The following is a 17,570-nucleotide window of genomic DNA, read 5'->3' as shown; positions in this document are numbered from 1 at the left end:
GAATGCGGCTATCAGCCAGCAAAGTGAGCGTGGAGAAGGGAGAAAGAAAGTTTACCTAGGAGCCAGAACTAGGCTATGGAATGCACTTCTGCAACATCTGACACCCCAGGCCCCCACACCCTGCTCTGAGAGGTCACAGCGTCTCTCTCCTCCCCACACACCCTTATGTAGGGCAAAGGGTATTTTGTGTTGATAACACTCAGGCAGGGCTCCAATCTTATGGGGAAAATCACATGTCCCAATAAACCCAAGGCACACGAGCATCTTCACCCCAGGCTCCGCAGCCCCCACCTCAACAATGGAGAGACTGACCACTCAAGGCCAGAGACAGAGCTGGGATCAGCACCCAGGCTGACCCTGTGCAACAGGGACAGGAAAGACCTGCCCTCCCTGCAGCCCCACTCTTCCCATTGATCACTAGAGAAAAGCATGATCCAGAGTAACCTTTGGATTCGATGCCCATGGGGATGCACCAATCAGCCCAGAACCTGACTGCAGATTCCCAGGGGCCCGAGGCAGAGCCTGGGAGACAGACTGACTGATCTTCATATCACCATCCCAGGTGTCCTATAGGCAACAACCAGGATCATAGACTAAGTGATGCTATAAGGCCACAGCGAGCAAGCTAGCTGACCATACCCGGCATCAAAGCAAGGTAGTTTCCTACAGCAGACTCTCAGGTTTCACTCCCAGTAAACAGGTGCCCACGCTGATCCATTCTGGGGGTTACCAGAGTGAACTTACTCCCATAATGATTCCTTTACAGGGCACAGGACAGGAAATGAAGAACCCATGAGATCCCCTGCCCCTAGGCATGTCCACAAACTCTCTAGCCCCCCACTCCTCCACTGGAGCTAGAGAACGCTCCAAGAAGGCAGGAGAGTATAGCATCCAAACTCATACTGCTGTTATCAGAAAGTGACAGCCTCCCCAGCACTCCGGGCCAGCAGGGAAGACTGCATTCCCAGAGCCTAGCATCTCTGCTCTTCCCGGCATGGATAAGTTCCTGTTCTTAGGGACTGGCTCTTTTCCAGAGGCATCTAAACTTGCTCACCCGTCTGACAGGAAAGGGCAAGACATTCCAGCCAGAGAGCTCCCTCTGCCCCAACTGCTGTGCAGTGGCAGGGCTCAGGCAGGCCACCATCTAATTGAACATGTGGAGGTTTCTTCTAGAGCCTCTCTGAGGGTTTATGCTCCTCTTGGCCCTGCAGCACTCGGGAAGAGCAGAGCACAGAACACTGTTCATCCCTCCCCATCGCTGCAGGAGAATCAGTGCCTGTACCTGCCCTGCTCAGTCTGTATGCAGGCCAGGAACAGGGAGTGAATGCTCTCTCCCTGCTACTACTCCTGTGGGGCAAATAGGAGGTTTCCCTGAATCTAGACCAACATGCGGGGGAGAAGGCAATGCAACCTGAGAGACCCTGGGCCTCCCCCCAATTCACACAGCACCAGGAAGACTCACTCAGCATGGCTCAGAGATTCAGGAAGCACAAGGCTTGCTACCCACTCCCCCACAAACAAGTTGTCCTACCTGTTCTGGAGTGAGTGGGGAACTGGGTCTTGTGCTTCCTCTCACACAACTCTAGATGGGGGACCATCTAATGCCCATACCTAGTGGCATTACTCCTCCCCTCATTCCCCCTGAAACTGCACAGACCAGAACCCAGCAGAGGCCTGGCTTGTGCGTGGTAGGGCCTGGCAGCTCCACACCATGTGGTCTGGTAGAGAAAGCAGCATGCCACAGCTTGGAAGCCAGTATGTTACTCTGAAGGCTGGGCACTGTCACTGGAACAAAGAATTGCAGGGTGACTGGTATGCACTAACCTCTAAGGCAGGGGAAGTCAATAGGGGGACTGTGGGCCAAATCCAGACTGCCAGATGCTTTTGAGCAGACCCCAAAAATCTTATTTACTTATCATCATGGGGGGAAGAGAGAGAGAGAAAAAAAATATTTTTTTCCTCCGGAGTCTGGTCCTTGACTATATATTGACCAAGAAATTTGGACTGTGACATAAAATAGACTACCCCTGCTCTAGGGCCATGTCTACACTGCATCAGTAAGCAAGCCTCCCAGCCCAGACAGACTCACTCACACTAGCAGGGCTCAAAGTAGTATGCCAAGAATGGCTGTACGGACACTGCGCCTTGGTCAGAGCTTCACTACAAACTTATGTTGACCTAGCTCCATTGCTCAAGGAGTAGGAAAAGTTCATTCCCCTAAGAAACATAGTTAAGCCAACCTAAGCTTCAGTGTAGACGCTGCTAAGTTTTCTTCTTCATCATACCTAGCTACCAGCTCCCGGAAAAGTGGATTTACTGCAGAGACAGAAAACCCCTTCCGTTGCGATAGTGTCTACACTGCAGCATTTCCAGTGTAGACACACCCATAGGCTAGCCACCCAAGCTCAAGATCATACAACTGCCAGCTCAGATGGCTAGCCTGATTCGCTGCCAGAGCCACAACATCCACACAGCTATTTTCAGTATGCTAGCTGAGCCCCTCTAGCACCTGTCTGCCTACCCAGGATCATGAGACAGTGTCCAGCAGTGTCATTCCGGCCACTAGGCAGGCTGTTTGATTCAGGGAGCCCTCTATACCTGGGAAGCTGTTTAGTAGGTCTGGCTAGAAGGTCAGCACAGCCGAGCCCAGGATCTGCCCTGCCCACATTCTGCAAGGTGCGAAGAGGGCCCAGCCCAGAGCCTGTAACCCACAGCAGCAGGATACATGCCTTCCATCCACACAGTGGTTGTTGCCCTTCAGGCCTGGGGCAGAGACCTTCCCAAGGCAAGTTTCCTTAGCTCCCTGACAGGAGGAGTTTCCCGTCTATCAGCCCAGTCTGCTTATCGTCCCTGCAGCCACTTGCCTCTCTCATTTCATCCCTCTCCACCACAGCCACTTCTTTGCCAGGCTGCTGCCTCCAGCATCTCTGAACTCTCCCATTTCTCTAGTTATTAAGCTACCCAAAACAAAGTGAGTTATCCCAGGGGTGGCTGTACAGAACACTGCAGAGAGACTGTCACTCCTGCTGCCAGGCAGCAGAAGTAAGCCCAGGTGCACACACAAGAACTGCCCACCAGCTCCACAATGCCTCTGTGCATAGCCCCACTTCACCCACCACACATGCTGACCACATCCCAAGAAGGCTCTAAGGAAAGGCAACCACATGCAGGGAGGGAAGAAGCAGGACAGTAAGCTGCTGAGTCCCCCCCCAGGAGTGGGGTCTGACAGCTACTGAATTATGTGGTCCAGATTAGAAATTCTCTCCTCCTCCCTACACAAGCAGCGGCACAGATCCCCTGTGCATGATAAAGCCACAAGCCTCACGAGAGTCTGGCACTGGCCTCCCAGCGCTAGTGCTGCAACTGTCCCAAGAGCCTCCTTCCCACAGATGTTCCAGAGAGAAACCCACACAAAGGCCATGCACCTACGCGAGCTGAAGCTCATGAAAGCCAATGTTTTATTACAGGCAGCGCACAAGGCCTGGCACTGCCATTCTGCACAGGGAGGGGAGGAGGAATCTCTCAATGGAACATTGATGCAGTGGCCTGGAAGGGAGAAAGAGCTCTCATGCTACAAAGCACTCAGCCAGTGACAAGAGTCAGAGTGCCTTTGCCCTGCAATGCAGAGGTCTGTGCATGGCACCTGCTGCAGACTCAGCTGCAAACGGACAGCATGCTGGTGTGCAGCAAGAGGTGGGCACAGTCACATGAGACTGTTCCCAATTGAAGATTCAACCTTCTGTGTCCCCAAACAATTGCTCTCAGCCACCTATCCACCTGGATCCAGGGGCCTTATTTATACAGCACATGCAGCTTCCCTCCAGCTTTGGCTTCAGAGTGCAGGAGGCACAAATTTGAAGCCAAGAAGATAGGGGCCCCACTGGTGCAGCCCCAGCTGAATTTTACCTTCTCTCCAATCAAAGATGCCTCTCTGAGGAATGGGTCCCTGAATTCTTCTCCGGGTCACGGAGGTGTTGCTAGCTGTAACAAGACAGGAACTCCCTTAGAACCAAGGCACCCACTAAAGGAGGGGGAAGCAGCAGCAGCAGCAACTGTTGGGGTCAAGGAGAATGGTCCAGCACCGAAGAACTGGGGTGGCCCTTGGGAAGAGCTTCAGTAGCTCAGGTGAGAGATGATGCAGGCAGAATGAGGTGCTCAGAAGGGGTAGAGCCATCAGGTATGTGACATGACTGCCAAAGAAGGCCAGCTATACGAGATGGGAGACGAGAGTAAAGTTCAGAGGGGAGGACTGGGAATAGCAGAGACAAGCAAGGGTGTGAATGAAGTGGGAGAACAAGATGGCACTGGGCTCCTTTGCCTTGGAGAGGACAGAGGGAAGCCCAAAGAGGAAGCTGTGCCAACCACTTGATATTTGCAGCTCCTATTGTTGGAGCACCTGGCCTGAGGCAAGCATGCAGTATTACAGCAGGGCAGGGTGTGTGCCTGGAGACTGAAGTGACACCAGCTCATGCCTAGGACATACACACGTTTTCACCCTACGTGCTGGAGGCTGTACCTAGGGAGGGGCCCTGGACAGAACTCAACCTGCGGCTGGGAGAGGTGGTGAAGCCTTCGGCACAAGGGGAACATGTACGTGCAGTCCCTGCGCCAAGCGGGAGACACAACCGAGTCAGGCCAGCTTAGCCACACAACAGATTGCCACTCTCCAGCAAAAAGAAAAGGAGTACTTGTGGCACCTTAGAGACTAACAAATTTATTAGAGCATAAGCTTTCGTGAGCTACAGCTCACTTCATCTGTAGCTCACGAAAGCTTATGCTCTAATAAATTTGTTAGTCTCTAAGGTGCCACAAGTCCTCCTTTTCTTTTTGCGAACACAGACTAACACGGCTGCTACTCTGAAACTCTCCAGCAACAACTTCTCCCTAATTTAGCCAGCTACCAGAGGCCAACAGGCTTCCTTCCAAAGCCGGCCAGAAGCCCTTTCTGCAGGGACTCAGGATCATCCCTCGTGACCTCCAACCCTAACCCTTCAGGCCTGGCAAACCCCTGCCTCCCACCAAGCGGCATCCCTACCCCTTCCTGGCAGCTCAGGCAGCCCCCCTGCTGCCTCCCCTGGCCGGAGCCCGTCAGCCGCTCTTCGCCCGCCGCCCCCGCAGCCGGGGGGGCGCAGGCCAGGGTCGCCCTAGGGCGGGAGCGCTGTGGGGCCCCGCCCGGCCCCCTGGCCCGCCCTGCAGGGGACGCGGGGCAGCGGGTCCACAGCCTGGCTCCGCGGGGCGGGTGCACACGGGACCCCCCAGGCCCGGCCCGGCCCGGCCCGGCCCGGCCCGGCGGACCCACGGGGACTAGCCCGGCTCGGTCCCTCGCGCGCCGGCCGCGGTCAGAGCCAGGGCCCCGGCGGGACCGGAAGGACCGGCCCGGGCCCAGCGGCCGCGGCCCTTGTGGGGTCCCGGGAAGGCCCGGCAGCGGGGGCCACGGAGACCGCGCCTGCCCCCAGCTCTGGCAGGGCCCGCGGCCCGGCCCCGGCCCGGCGCGATCCGCCCTCCGCAGCCCCCCGAGCCCGGGGCCCCACTCACCGGCCGCGGAGCTGCGCCGGGCCTGCCTCCCTCCCTCCCTCCCGCCGGCAGCACTGAGCGGGCGGCGGCCCCGGCGCTGGGCAGGGCCCGACTCGGCCCCGGGCATCCCAGGGCAGGGGCCGAAAGGGCCAATCACAGCGGCGGCCCCGCCCCGGCCACAGCGAGGGGGCAGGAGCAGGAGGGGCAGGGCTGTGAGGGGGCAGGCGCAGGGGGAGGGGGAGGGGGCTGTGAGGGGCGGGGGGGAGGAGAGGCTCGGAGGGGGGAGGGGGAGGGGGCTGTGGGGGCGGGGGGAGGAGAGGCTCTGGAGGGGGAGGGGGCTGTGAGGGGGCAGGGGGCAGGAGAGGCTCGGAGGGGGGAGGGGGCTCTGAGGGGGCAGGGCTGTGAGGGGGGAGGAGAGGCTCGGAGGGGGGGAGGGGGAGGGGGCTGTGAGGGGGCAGGGGGGGAGGAGAGACTCTGAAGGGGCAGGGGGAGGGGAGGCTCTGGAGGGGGAGGGGGCTGTGAGGGGGCAGGGGGGAGGAGAGGCTCGGAGGGGGCAGGGGGGGAGGAGAGGCTCTGAAGGGGGAGGGGGAGGGGGCTGTGAGGGGCGGGGGGGAGGAGAGGCTCGGAGGGGGGAGGGGGCTCTGAGGGGGCAGGGCTGTGAGGGGGCAGGGGGGAGGAGAGGCTCTGAAGGGGGAGGGGGAGGGGGCTGTGAGGGGCGGGGGGAGGAGAGGCTCGGAGGGGGAGGGGGCAGGGCTGTGAGGGGGCAGGGGGGGAAGAGAGGCTCGGAGGGGGCAGGGCTCTGAGGGGGCAGGGGGGGAGGAGAGGCTCTGAAGGGGGAGGGGGAGGGGGCTGTGAGGGGCGGGGGGAGGAGAGGCTCTGGAGGGGGAGGGGGCTGTGAGGGGGCAGGGGGCAGGAGAGGCTCGGAGGGGGGAGGGGGCTCTGAGGGGCAGGGTGGGAGGGGGCAGGGGGAGGAGAGGCTCTGAAGGGGGAGGGGGCTGTGAGGGGGCAGGGGGGGAGGAGAGGCTCTGAAGGGGCAGGGGGAGGGGAGGCTCTGGAGGGGGAGGGGGCTGTGAGGGGGCAGGGGGGAGGAGAGGCTCGGAGGGGGCAGGGGGGGGAGGAGAGGCTCTGAAGGGGGAGGGGGAGGGGGCTGTGAGGGGCAGGGTGAGGAGAGGCTCTGAAAGGGCAGGGGGGAGGGGGCAGGGGGGAGGAGAGGCTCTGAAGGGGGAGGGGGAAGGGGCTGTGAGGGGCGGGGGGAGGAGAGGCTCTGAAAGGGCGGGGCAGGGCTTTCAGGGAGCAGGCGAGGGCGCTGAAGGGGCAGGGCGGAGGAGAGGCTCTGAAGGGGTGGGGGGGAGGGGGCAGGGCTCTGAAGGGGCAGGGCTGTTGAGGGGGGAGGGGCTGGGGGGGAGGAGAGGCTCTGAAGGGGAAGGGCTGTGAGGGGGCATGGCCAGTACACTGGGATCTGGACTCATTGAGGCCTTCTCTAGAAGAGGATTTAAAAGTATAATGTATGCCTTAAGATGTGCTGTCCTGGCTGGTGATTGTAATGCTGGCTAGCATCACGCTTTTAAATATTAGTCTAGACAATGTGTTGGGGGGAAGAGGGTCCCCTAATGAGTCCCCATCCTACTCCTGCAGCACTGTACTGCCTAGTACCACACTGGGGCATGGGGTCAATTTGGTTTTGTTACCATATCACACTATGAACTCATGTTCATTATCACACTCATGGTTTCTGCTTTCAAAGTTTCTGCTTCCCATTAAATATTGGCTTGGCAGTGCCTAAATTTTCCCATCCCTCCAAGGGTTTCTTTCTAATTTAAAAAAAGAAAAGGAGTACTTGTGGCACCTTAGAGACTAACAAATTTATTTTCCACTGCATGCATCCGATGAAGTGAGCTGTACCTCACGAAAGCTTATGCTCAAATAAATTTGTTAGTCTCTAAGGTGCCACAAGTACTCCTTTTCTTTTTGCTCATAAGTCATGTGCTCTAGCCCCCTAATCATTTTTGATGCCCTCCGCTGGACTCTTCCCAATTTTTCCACATCCTTCTTGTAGTGTGGGGCCCAAAACTGGACACAGTACTCCAGATGAGGCCTCACCAAGGTTGACTAGAGGGGAACGATCACGTCCCTCGATCTGCTGGCAATGCCCCTACTTATAGAGCCCAAAATGCCATTAGCCTTCTTGGCAACAAGGACACACTGTTGACTCGTATCCAGCTTCTTGTCCACTGTAACCCCTAGGTCCTTCTCTGCAGAACTGCTGCCTAGCTACTCGGTCCCTAGTCTGTACCGGTGCATGGGATTCTTCCGTCCTAAGCGCAGGACTCTGTACTTGTCCTTGTTGAACCTCATCATATTTCTTTTGGCCAAGTCCTTTGATTTGTCTAGGTCCCTCTGTATCCTATCCCTACCCTCCAGCATATTTACCACTCCTCCCAGTTTAGTGTCATCTACAAACTTGCTGAGGGTGCAATCCACACCATCCTCCAGATTATTAATGAAGATATTGAACAACTACACCGCTGCAGCTGTGCCACTGTAGGGTCTCCAGCATAGCCGCTCTACGCCAATGGGAGAGAGCTCTCCCGCCAGCATAATTAAACCACTCCCAATGAGCAGTGGTTGCTATATTGGCAAGAGAGCGTCTCCCTCTGACATAGCACTGTGCACACCAAGGCTTTTGTCACTGAAACTTGTGTCAGTCAGGGGTGTGATTTTTTTTTTCCACACCCCTGAGCAAAATAAGTTATACCAACAAAAGTGCTAGTGCAGACAGCCTGAGAATCCCGTAACACCTTTCACAAGTGCAGGGATGTTTGCTGCAGGATCTCGGACATCTCCCAGTGTGAGGACCTCCACTTCCTGCAGGTTAACTGGGACACCATCCTCGCCTTCCTGCCATGAACTCTCTGCAGAGCCCCGAGTTTGGCAAGAGGAGGGATTCCCATGCTGTGCAGAGTGTAACTAAGTGTAAGTGTAGGGTGTCAGTGTTACTACAGCTATGTAAAGCAAGGGGGAGGGGAAGAGATTGTCTCAGATGTTACAAGCCCCCCTGCTCCCAAGCTGCAGCACCCCCAGGGAGCTAAGCTAGCACCCCCAACCCCCCCAGAGAGCTACACTTTGAGGGTGCAAGAATCTTTTTATCTTTTTCCTCTGTCCAGTTGCTCCTCACCTCACATCTCAGCTACCAACCCCAATCAAAACACTGCTGCCAAAAAATCAGTTTCCAGGCACATCACTTCAGTGTGTCACAATTCTGTCTACCCTTTCCCTGTCCCTCTTTAAGTCCCTCCACTGGCTTCCATTTCCTTATTTCCTCAGACACAAGCATCTCATCCTCACCTTTAACACCCCTCATGACTTATCCCAGCCCCACTTATTGCATCTATCATCTAATTGCATCATTGTCTCCTGCCTCTGCTCTGCCAATGTCCATCCTTCACGGTCTCCCATAAGCATATCCCTCCCCGCTTTTTCACTGCTGGCTCTGGCACAAACTCTGAGACTCATCACCTTATCCCACCCAGAGTCATCTGTGTTAAGAGGCCTCCAGGGCCTGTCAGCTGATAGCAGGTACTTGTTGCAGCAGGCACACAACTAACCCATGTATAAACTTACTCTGATTATTGGTCCCATTTCCTCCCACACAACCACCCACTTGACTCCACCTGTGGTGACCTGTCATTAACCTAGGCCTGGTCTACAGTTTAAATTTAAATTGACCCCAGCAATGCTGACTTACCACCCCCCTCCCCCCAGGGAAGCTGCTGCTAGGCTGACGGAAAAACACTTCTGTTTACCCAGCTCCCGCCACTCAGGCAGGTGCAACTCCTACAGTGAGAGGAAAAACACCTTTTGTCACTGAAGGCTGTGTCTACACTACAGGCTTATGATGACATAGCTATAGTCCCCATGGTGTAGAAATAGCCCAAGAGCAATAATACTCAGACCTCGGTGATTCAGGACCAGATTAGCAATCAACATTACCCAAAAGAGCCACAATGTGTGAATTCATTTCCCTCCCTTTACTATAGTACTATATAGTCATACTGAAGCAATATGACAGGGGAATGAATATAGATTCATAGATACTAAGGTCAGAAGGGACCATTCTGATCATCTAGTCCGACCTCCTGCACAGCGCAGGCCACAGAATCTCACCCACCCACTCCTATGAAAAACCTCACCCATGTCTGAGCTATTGAAGTCCTTAAATCATGGTTCAAAGACTTCAAGGAGCAGAGAAGCCTCCCTCAAGTCAACCATGCCCCATGCTACAGAGGAAGGCGAAAAACTTCCAGGGCCTTTCCAATCTGCCCTGGAGGAAAATTCCTTCCCGACCCCAAAATATATTAGAGATACACACACACACACACACACAGCAAAGTGACTGACCAAGTGTTATTATATCAACTACAGTTCACTAACAACATAGTAAAACCATCCTGATTGTGATTTAATTCTTAACCACTGTTTTGATATCATGTGCTGCAAAGAGCCACAGGAGACACATCAAAGAGCCACTTGGGGCTCACAAGCCTCAGTCTGAGTATCGCTGGGCAGGGGTTATCACACCTGAAAGCACTCTCCAAGGAACAGAGAGGGATAGCCCGTTTCAGCCTGGCCACAGTCCTGGCCCTGGGAAAGTTTTGCAAGCAAGAGAAAGGGTCTCCTCCAGGCAGTGGGTAAAGTTGATGCCAACTGAAGATTGGAGGGCTTTCAAAAAGCTAGGCCATAGCCCAAAGCAGAGCTATGGGGTTGGTGCAGGAAGCAGTAGGTGGGATTCTCTGGCCTGTGTTATGCAGGAGGTCAGAGTGGATGATCATAGCAGTCTCTGTGAGGCTGGCTGAATCAACTGAAGTCTCTAAAGCTCTTCCCTGGCCAATTCCAAGCCCTGATGACTCAAACCACTACCCTATCACTGCCAACCACAGAGGCACCATGTGCAGTGCTGGAGGGAAATGGACCAGACCCACATCCCCTTCCCCAGCAACTGACAGGGGGCAGCATCTCATCCATTAGGAGCCACCCCGCTCTTCCCCCAAGTGCTCAGCACAGGGGCTTCCAGCAAGAGATCAGGGCTGGGAATCAGATCCCCAGCTATGCTCTTGCATAGCTGTGCTCAGCCCCCACTGGGGACTGGCCTTGCATAGCCCCTCCCCCACCTTGGCAGTGCAGAGAGTACCCTCCCCATGCAGCCCTGCAACCCCCTCATTGCCCTGCTGGGGACAAGCCCTGCAACCCCCACCCCCCATGTAATGCAGAGAACACCCTGCCAGGGATCAGCCCTGTGCCCCTTCCCTGCACCCCCCAGGTAATGCAGAGAGCAGCCTGCTGGGGACCAGCTCTATGCCCTTTCCCCAACCCTTCCCCCCCCCGCAGGTAATGCAGAGTATCCTGCACTGCCAGGGACTGGCCCTGTGTCCCATCTCCCTGCCCTGACCACCCGGCAATGCAGAGTACCCCGCCCTGCCTGCCCCGGCCCTGTACCCCCCCCGGCAATGCAGAGTACCCCGCCCTGCCTGCCCCGGCCCTGTACCCCCCCCGGCAACGCAGAGTACCCCGCCCTGCCTGCCCCGGCCCTGTACCCCCCCCGGCAATGCAGAGTACCCCGCCCTGCCTGCCCCGGCCCTGTACCCCCCCCCCGGCAACGCAGAGTACCCCGCCCTGCCTGCCCCGGCCCTGTGCCCCCCCGGGAGCCGCGGTGCCCCGGGCCATGACGGAGGCCGGGCTCGGCGCTCCCCGCAGCGGGACTCACCCGCCTGGCGATACCGGGAGCTCGCGGCGCCTCCTGGCCTGGCGGCGCGGCCGGCTCGCGCGGTCACCCCAGCGCTCAGGGGCCGCCCCCGGCCCTCGGCAGCCGCTGATTGGCCCGGCCGGACCCGGCGGCCCCTCCGGGGCGGGGCGGGGCGGGGCGGAGGAAGCCGCCCCTCACCGCCCCCTCGCGGCGTCGGGGCGCACAGCGCCGACCGCAGCTCGGCCCGTCTGGTGCGAGCCCGATTCGTCCTGCTGCGGCCCCCACACCCGGCTCCGCTCCAGCCCCGCCGCCGACAAGCCTGTAGCTCCGCCGCCTGCCCCGCGTTAGCCTGGCTCGGCCTGGCCCAGTGTTAGTACGGGCCAGTGCCCCGGCCGGCCGGCCCACGGCGCAGAGCCCCCACTTCGTAAGGTCGGATCCGAGTCCTTCCAGAGCTTCCTGATGATTTAGGTCTGTGACCTGTGGTACCAGGGCATCAAGGAGCCCGAGCCAGGGACGGTGCTAGGTGCTGTACAAACAAAGAACAACCAAAGACCAGCTGAGTCTATCTCCCTTGCCAAGGCAGGGCCGTTCCCTCTTTCCCATTTCCTTGGGTTTGAGGCGGCCCCCTTTTAAAAGACCCAAGTGCAGGGGCTCCCTGAGGTGCTAAATCCCCAGCCTGGTACAGCTTCTCATCAGGGAGTTTGCCTCTGATGCTCCTCCTAAATTATCCCTCTCTTATTTTCACCCATTAACTCCTTTTCCCACCCAGCAGAATTCGTTTCTCTCCTCGGTCCTTACGCTCCTGGTGTGCCCCTTCATGGCTGCACAGCCAAGCTCTGTGTTTTCTCCCCAGTTCAATATGTCTGTCAGCCCCTCACTTTCTTGCTGTTCTCCGAACTGCCTCCGCTTTGTGCCCATCTACCTGAGAGGGCTTTGTATAGCGAGACAATGGCCTTCCTTCCCTGATGCCTCTGCCCCTAAAGCCCCAAATAGCAGTGGCCTGTTTCTAGCCATATTCCATTGCAACCGTATCTTCTTACCCTCTCCCCGCTTGGGCTCTCTCATTTCTTCTGTTCCCTGCATTTCTTCTTCCCATTGAGTTTTTGGGCCTCAGATTATTCCCCAGGAGGATTAGTTGCACTGGCCCTGCCTTTGAAGTGCTGGCGTGGCATGAGTTACTGAGCGGCCACTGTAGCGTTCTGTACCCCTCGTAGTGTCCTTGGGCCTGGTGCTTTCATACCTGCCAGTAGCCCAGTCGGGGGATGACAAGTGAAAGTGAGGCCAGGTCATCGTCTGCCAGGATGGGACACCACAGGCGCCAACTTTCTGATTTCCCCTGGGGTGCTCGACCCCCCACTCCACCCCTTCCCCCAAGGCCCCACCCCCATTCTGCTTCTTCCTGCCTCCATTCTGCTCCTCCCCCTTTCTTCTCACCCATTCCGCCCCCTCCCCCAAGCATGCCCCGTCCTCACTCCACCTCTTCCAGCCTCTGCTCCTCCCCCTCCCCCACAGCACTTCCTGCCCACCACTGAACAGCTGATCAGCAGGAGGTGCTGGGGGGGGTAAGGGGAGGAGCTGATCGGCGGGGCCGCCAGCAGGTGGGAGGTGCTGGGGCGGGAGAGGGAGGAGGGTTTGGCTGCTGGCAGAACTGTCGCTCCACCCTGAGTCATTCCCATAAACTGAGGAAGTAGGAAACAGTCACCCCCAAAGTAGGTGAGGGGGCAGGACTGGGTGCTTCCTTTGATTTTGTACTCCAGTTTGCAGCTTTCAGGGCCACCCAGCCCACGGGGATTTCATGAGGTTAATCACCTTCCCCAGCCAGTCCTGGAGCCTGGTCTAACCTGCTTATCATTCCGTCCTGTCCAAGAACTGGGAGCACTGACCTCACTTCCAGAGTTCGGTGGGGCCACACCCCCTGCTTGTACCCCCACAGCACATCTCCGCACTTCTCTAGCTCCAGGGGTGCTACCATGACAACCTGAATCTAATAACACAACTGTGCATTTAAACTGAACATCTTTCATCAGAGCCACGAAACATTATTGCTCTCTCAACCCCAGTGGGGTGGCTGGCAGATTAACCCCCATGTGCAGCTGGGAAGAACAGCAGAGAGACTCCCCCATAGTCACCCAGCAGTTCAGAGGCAGAGCTGAGAACAGAAGCTTGGAGTCCTGATCACACTTCTGCTCTGGCTACTGGCCAATACCCCACTTCCAGCACCAGTAGTAAACACCAGGAGTCCTTAGTACCAGTTTTCTGATGGCCCATCAGAGCACGCTCCAGGATCCATGTGCCTCTTAGCTATTGCTCTCTCTCTTGCTTTTGGTCACACACTCACTATCCAAGTATTGCACTGTACTGTTTGGTGGGGTGAGTCCAAACTAAATTTCTTTACAACTGCCCCCTACCCTCCTGCCATCACTATCACACGTGTGAGAGAGAGCAGATACCCGAACAGAGCAGCTCATACACACGCCTGCCTTGCATCCACATCATGTGTTTGTCAGCTGCTGGACCGGCTCATCGGCTGAGACAAACAGTTGGCCATCTCTTGATGTCTTCAAGCCAGACTGAATGCCTTTCTGGAGGAGATGCTTTTATCAAACACAAGTTATGCTTTAGGGTTAGTCATTTCTCTGTGTAGACCAGGATGGTTGTTGCAGGAAAGCTCCCTTGTGGGTGCTATTTTGGAATAAAAGTGGTTTTACTCCACTAGGGGAGCGCATTGATTATGCCTGAATAGAGCGATTTAAAGACTAAAGTGAATACAATGACAGGGAGCTATTCCAGAATAGTTTATTATTAATAGCTTATTATTGTAAGGGTTAAAGCTAGTGCCAGTCAGTTTCCCTGTCCTGACAAGACATCAGTCAAACAATACATTTGGTTCAGTACAGGGTAATTCTCTGGCTGTGATATACTGGGAGTCAGACTAGCTAATCTAATGGTCCATTCTGGCTTTAGGCTTATGAATCAAAGGAGGTCAAGTTCAGATGTCTGCAAGGCCTTGTCTCCACACGAATTTTCACCAATGTCAGTGTAGTCAAACTGGTGCAAACCTGGGTGTGGATGTTCTTACTACAGTGTAATTTAAACCTGCTCCTAATCAGTTTAAACCAAACTGAAACCAATGCAGTTTAAACTGAAATTAAAGTGTCTGCACTGACTCTTTCCAGCAGATCAGCTAAATCAGTTTAAATCCACACCTTCATCTGCATGTAGACATGCTCCAAGCAATACACAGGCAGTAGCACCATACCGACCATCCCCTCATAGGTTCCCATGTGGGAGGGTCCTGTTGTGTGGTGACCAGACATTTGCCATTTACTCAGCAATGTACTGGTGACCCCTTTCACATAGCAAGCCTCTGAGTGTGACCCCCCCCCTTATAAATAAATATATTTAAACGTGTTTTTAAACACCATTATAAATGCTGGATGCAAAGCAGGGTTTGGGGTGGAGGCTGACAGCGACCCCCCCCCCCATGTAATAACATCACAACCCCCTGAGGGGTCCCGACCCCCAGTTTGAGAACCCCTGCCTTAAACCAAGCACAGTGCCCTCCATTTCTGTCCATGGTGCCAGAGACAGCACATTGAGAGAAGGGCAGGCACCATACCTACATGCTCTAATGGCTCATTGTAACATTGACCATCACCTTCATGCCGACAGCTTTTCCCACAACCACTTTCATGCTTCCTCCCACACTGCCTGGTCCCCCTGTGGAAACTTCTGACAAAATCTGCTTTGCCACAGCCATCATATTCCTCTGAAAACTCATCTGGGGCACAATGCCAGCAGGCCGCTGCCAGCTGGTATTGGCCAAGAAGAGGGGAGCCATAAATCATTATGCTAAAATGCAGCGTGCTTGAGCAGTTAACCTCCTTCCTCTATGACCACACCCACCAAGTTCTGCTCCACCTGTCTTTGGTGCCCTATAAACTAAGTGCTTGAGGCAGGGATTGTCATCTTAACACATGTTTGTTCAGTGCTGAGCCCACAGGGAGCTCTCAGGCACTGCTGGAAAACACACACATCCTAACACACAAGAGCAGAAGCAGGAGGAGCATACAGCATCCCAGCAGAAGTGACAGCACTCAACATTCTGAAACATATTGCTTCACACAGGGACCTGGAGGCGGACTTTCCAATCAATGAAACCCCAAACCCAGCTTGCTCTGAAGACACTCTTCTCTGTCACAGGGAGACAGTGCACTACACATACACCCCAAATTATAGGCAGAGACCCGTGTATGACACAGCCCCACAACCTCAATTTTAATTTAAAAAACAATTGTTTCTAGCTCTAATTATGAAGAAAGCCTTGACACCATGAGTGTAACCAAAGCAGCAAGACACCCAATGCCATGTCTACATTAGAAAGCTTTACCAGTTGCCAGCGTACAGCTACTGACCTTACTATGTCACCAGAGTGAGTTCACACTTGTTTGCCTTGGCCAGTGCCATATGTCCTTATGGTGAGAAGCGTCCTGGCAAAAGATGTGCTGCCCTGTGGGTAGAGATCCCCGTGCTCCCTGCACCACTATATGACACACTGCCTCATGGAGCATTTTTGCAGTGTGTGTGTAGAATAACACTAGGAGTTTGAGGTCATGTTCTCCCTATTTCCTTTGCTCCAACCTACCATCTGCTATTTTTGTGGCTTTCAAAACAATCCCCACAGTTCCTCTCTTACAGCCCATAAGCAGTTTCCAAGTTCTTGCCATCCCTCTGTCAGAAGTGTGGATCCTGACCAGATCAGTGGAGTTTTCATGTCTGTTTTAGAGACAAGGCATCCGATTCATCCATATTTGAGGAACTTCAATAACTACTGCAACAGCCAGGCGTCCAGCAGTGAAATGAGAATGCCCAGGAGAGGGGGATGATGTGGGGAAGCAAATCAACCTCACCTGTTGCAGCAGGTGCTCACTGACCAGCTGCACATGGTGGAGTGGGGGTTCTGGGCCCATGAAATGAGCACCATGTGGTGGGCTCAGACTAGCTGCAAATCTGGATGATCAGCAGCAGCTGCAGAATGCCACATTTCTGGACCAGTGTGCCAAGCTCGCCCCAGCCTCCAGCACAGACACACCAGAATAAAAGCTGTTGTCACAGGGTGCTCCACTCCTCACTCAATGGCACCTCCCACTGGCTGTTCTGGGGATTAGCTCAGCCAGGCCAACACACCTTCCTCCGGCTGCACTCTCTCACTCTGCGGCCCCTCTCTCACTTCCTCCTCATGACCCAGCCCAGGTCACTAATTGGTTTCCACTTCTGGGGTGGGAGACTTTCTAAGTGTCTCTGGACAAGCAGCATCAACAGTCCTCACACCCCCTGCCCTGCCTCTGTCACTCCTGCTGTGACTCAGACAGTCTGCTAGTTCACTGCCCCTGGCAGTACCCACCTGGCCGTGGCTGGTAGGGAGCCCAGGCTCTCCCTCTCCCTCTCCTCTGGGTTTCAGACCAGGGTCCTGCAGCAAGCAGTCAAGGTCTGTAGCTTCCCTGACCTTACTATTCTTGTCCCTGGACTACTAACTACCCTGCTGCCAATATTCTAGTCAGACCCCTCTCTCCTAGAACCTGCTAAGTCACCCTGCAGCCCTACCTCTGTTGCCCATTTCTTGGTGTTATGTAAGCCCTACCTGTTCCCTCACAGGTGAATTGCTTCCAATTAGCAGCTTCCTGGTAGCCTAAATCACTCTAATTTGCTGCTTAATTGGTTGATTTGCCCTGCCTGGCCTAATTCAACCCTCTCCAGGCTTGTGTGGGGAGTAGACCCCATCACAGCTGCTCTGGAGAAATGTATGGCCATCATACTGTGGAAGCTTGCAACTGTGGATTGCTGTCAGTCAGTGAGTAACCAATGGGTGACTGATACAGTGGGTGCTGCCATCATCAGGTCTGCAAGGCCATTAAGCGAGCTGTAGCTCACGAAAGCTTATGCTCAAATAAATTTGTTAGTCTCTAAGGTGGCACAAGTACTCCTTTTCTTTTTGTACAAGACTGTGAGTGTGGGCAGTAAGTAATTTGTTGGGATAGGTAAGGGTTAAAGCAGAAAACGGGGAAACTGCTGGTGAACAGAGATGGCACTGGGGAGTAAAAGGCACAGGCAAGCACCGCTTCTGTGCTTGATAAAGAGCAGCATCTTTCTGTGTTTGATAGATTTAGGGCCACCTCTCTCCCCTCCCTTCTCCTTGTTAATGGTTTGATAAGGTGGTAGCTGCCTAAAGAATGTGGGGATCAAAAGAATATCTTCTTGGGTAAAGTAGTGTTATCTCCCTCTCCCTTTGTTTCCCAGCTGCACAGTCGAGTTTGGG

At 55.3% G+C, this 17,570-nt stretch overlaps 1 protein-coding gene across 17 annotated transcripts in view; it reads right to left on the bottom strand.

Annotated features, from left to right (window-relative positions):
* Nucleotides 1-16,856, bottom strand: part of ELOVL1 (ELOVL fatty acid elongase 1) — a 37,517-nt gene extending 20,661 nt beyond the window's left edge. For 2 of the 17 annotated variants that reach the window (XM_043491263.1, XM_038414065.2), the window contains exons 1-2: nucleotides 5,536-5,607; nucleotides 3,907-3,981 (exon numbers count right to left, since the gene is read on the bottom strand). Coding sequence is in view for 2 of the 17 variants with exons in the window: in XM_038414054.2 (XP_038269982.1) it covers nucleotides 15,900-16,030; nucleotides 16,165-16,238 (205 nt within the window). In the remaining 15 variants the exon portion in view is untranslated. Of the gene's footprint in view, nucleotides 1-3,906; nucleotides 3,982-5,535; nucleotides 5,660-11,275; nucleotides 11,395-15,899; nucleotides 16,031-16,164 lie in introns of those variants that run through there. The other 15 variants (XM_038414066.2, XM_038414074.2, XM_038414063.2 and 12 more) reach the window with 13 other exon arrangements.
* Nucleotides 16,857-17,570: the final 714 nt, after the last annotated feature.

Source organism: Dermochelys coriacea, chromosome 8 (assembly GCF_009764565.3).
Source record: "Dermochelys coriacea isolate rDerCor1 chromosome 8, rDerCor1.pri.v4, whole genome shotgun sequence".
Lineage (NCBI taxonomy): Eukaryota > Metazoa > Chordata > Testudines > Dermochelyidae > Dermochelys > Dermochelys coriacea.
This window is presented reverse-complemented; position numbering and strand designations above follow the sequence as displayed.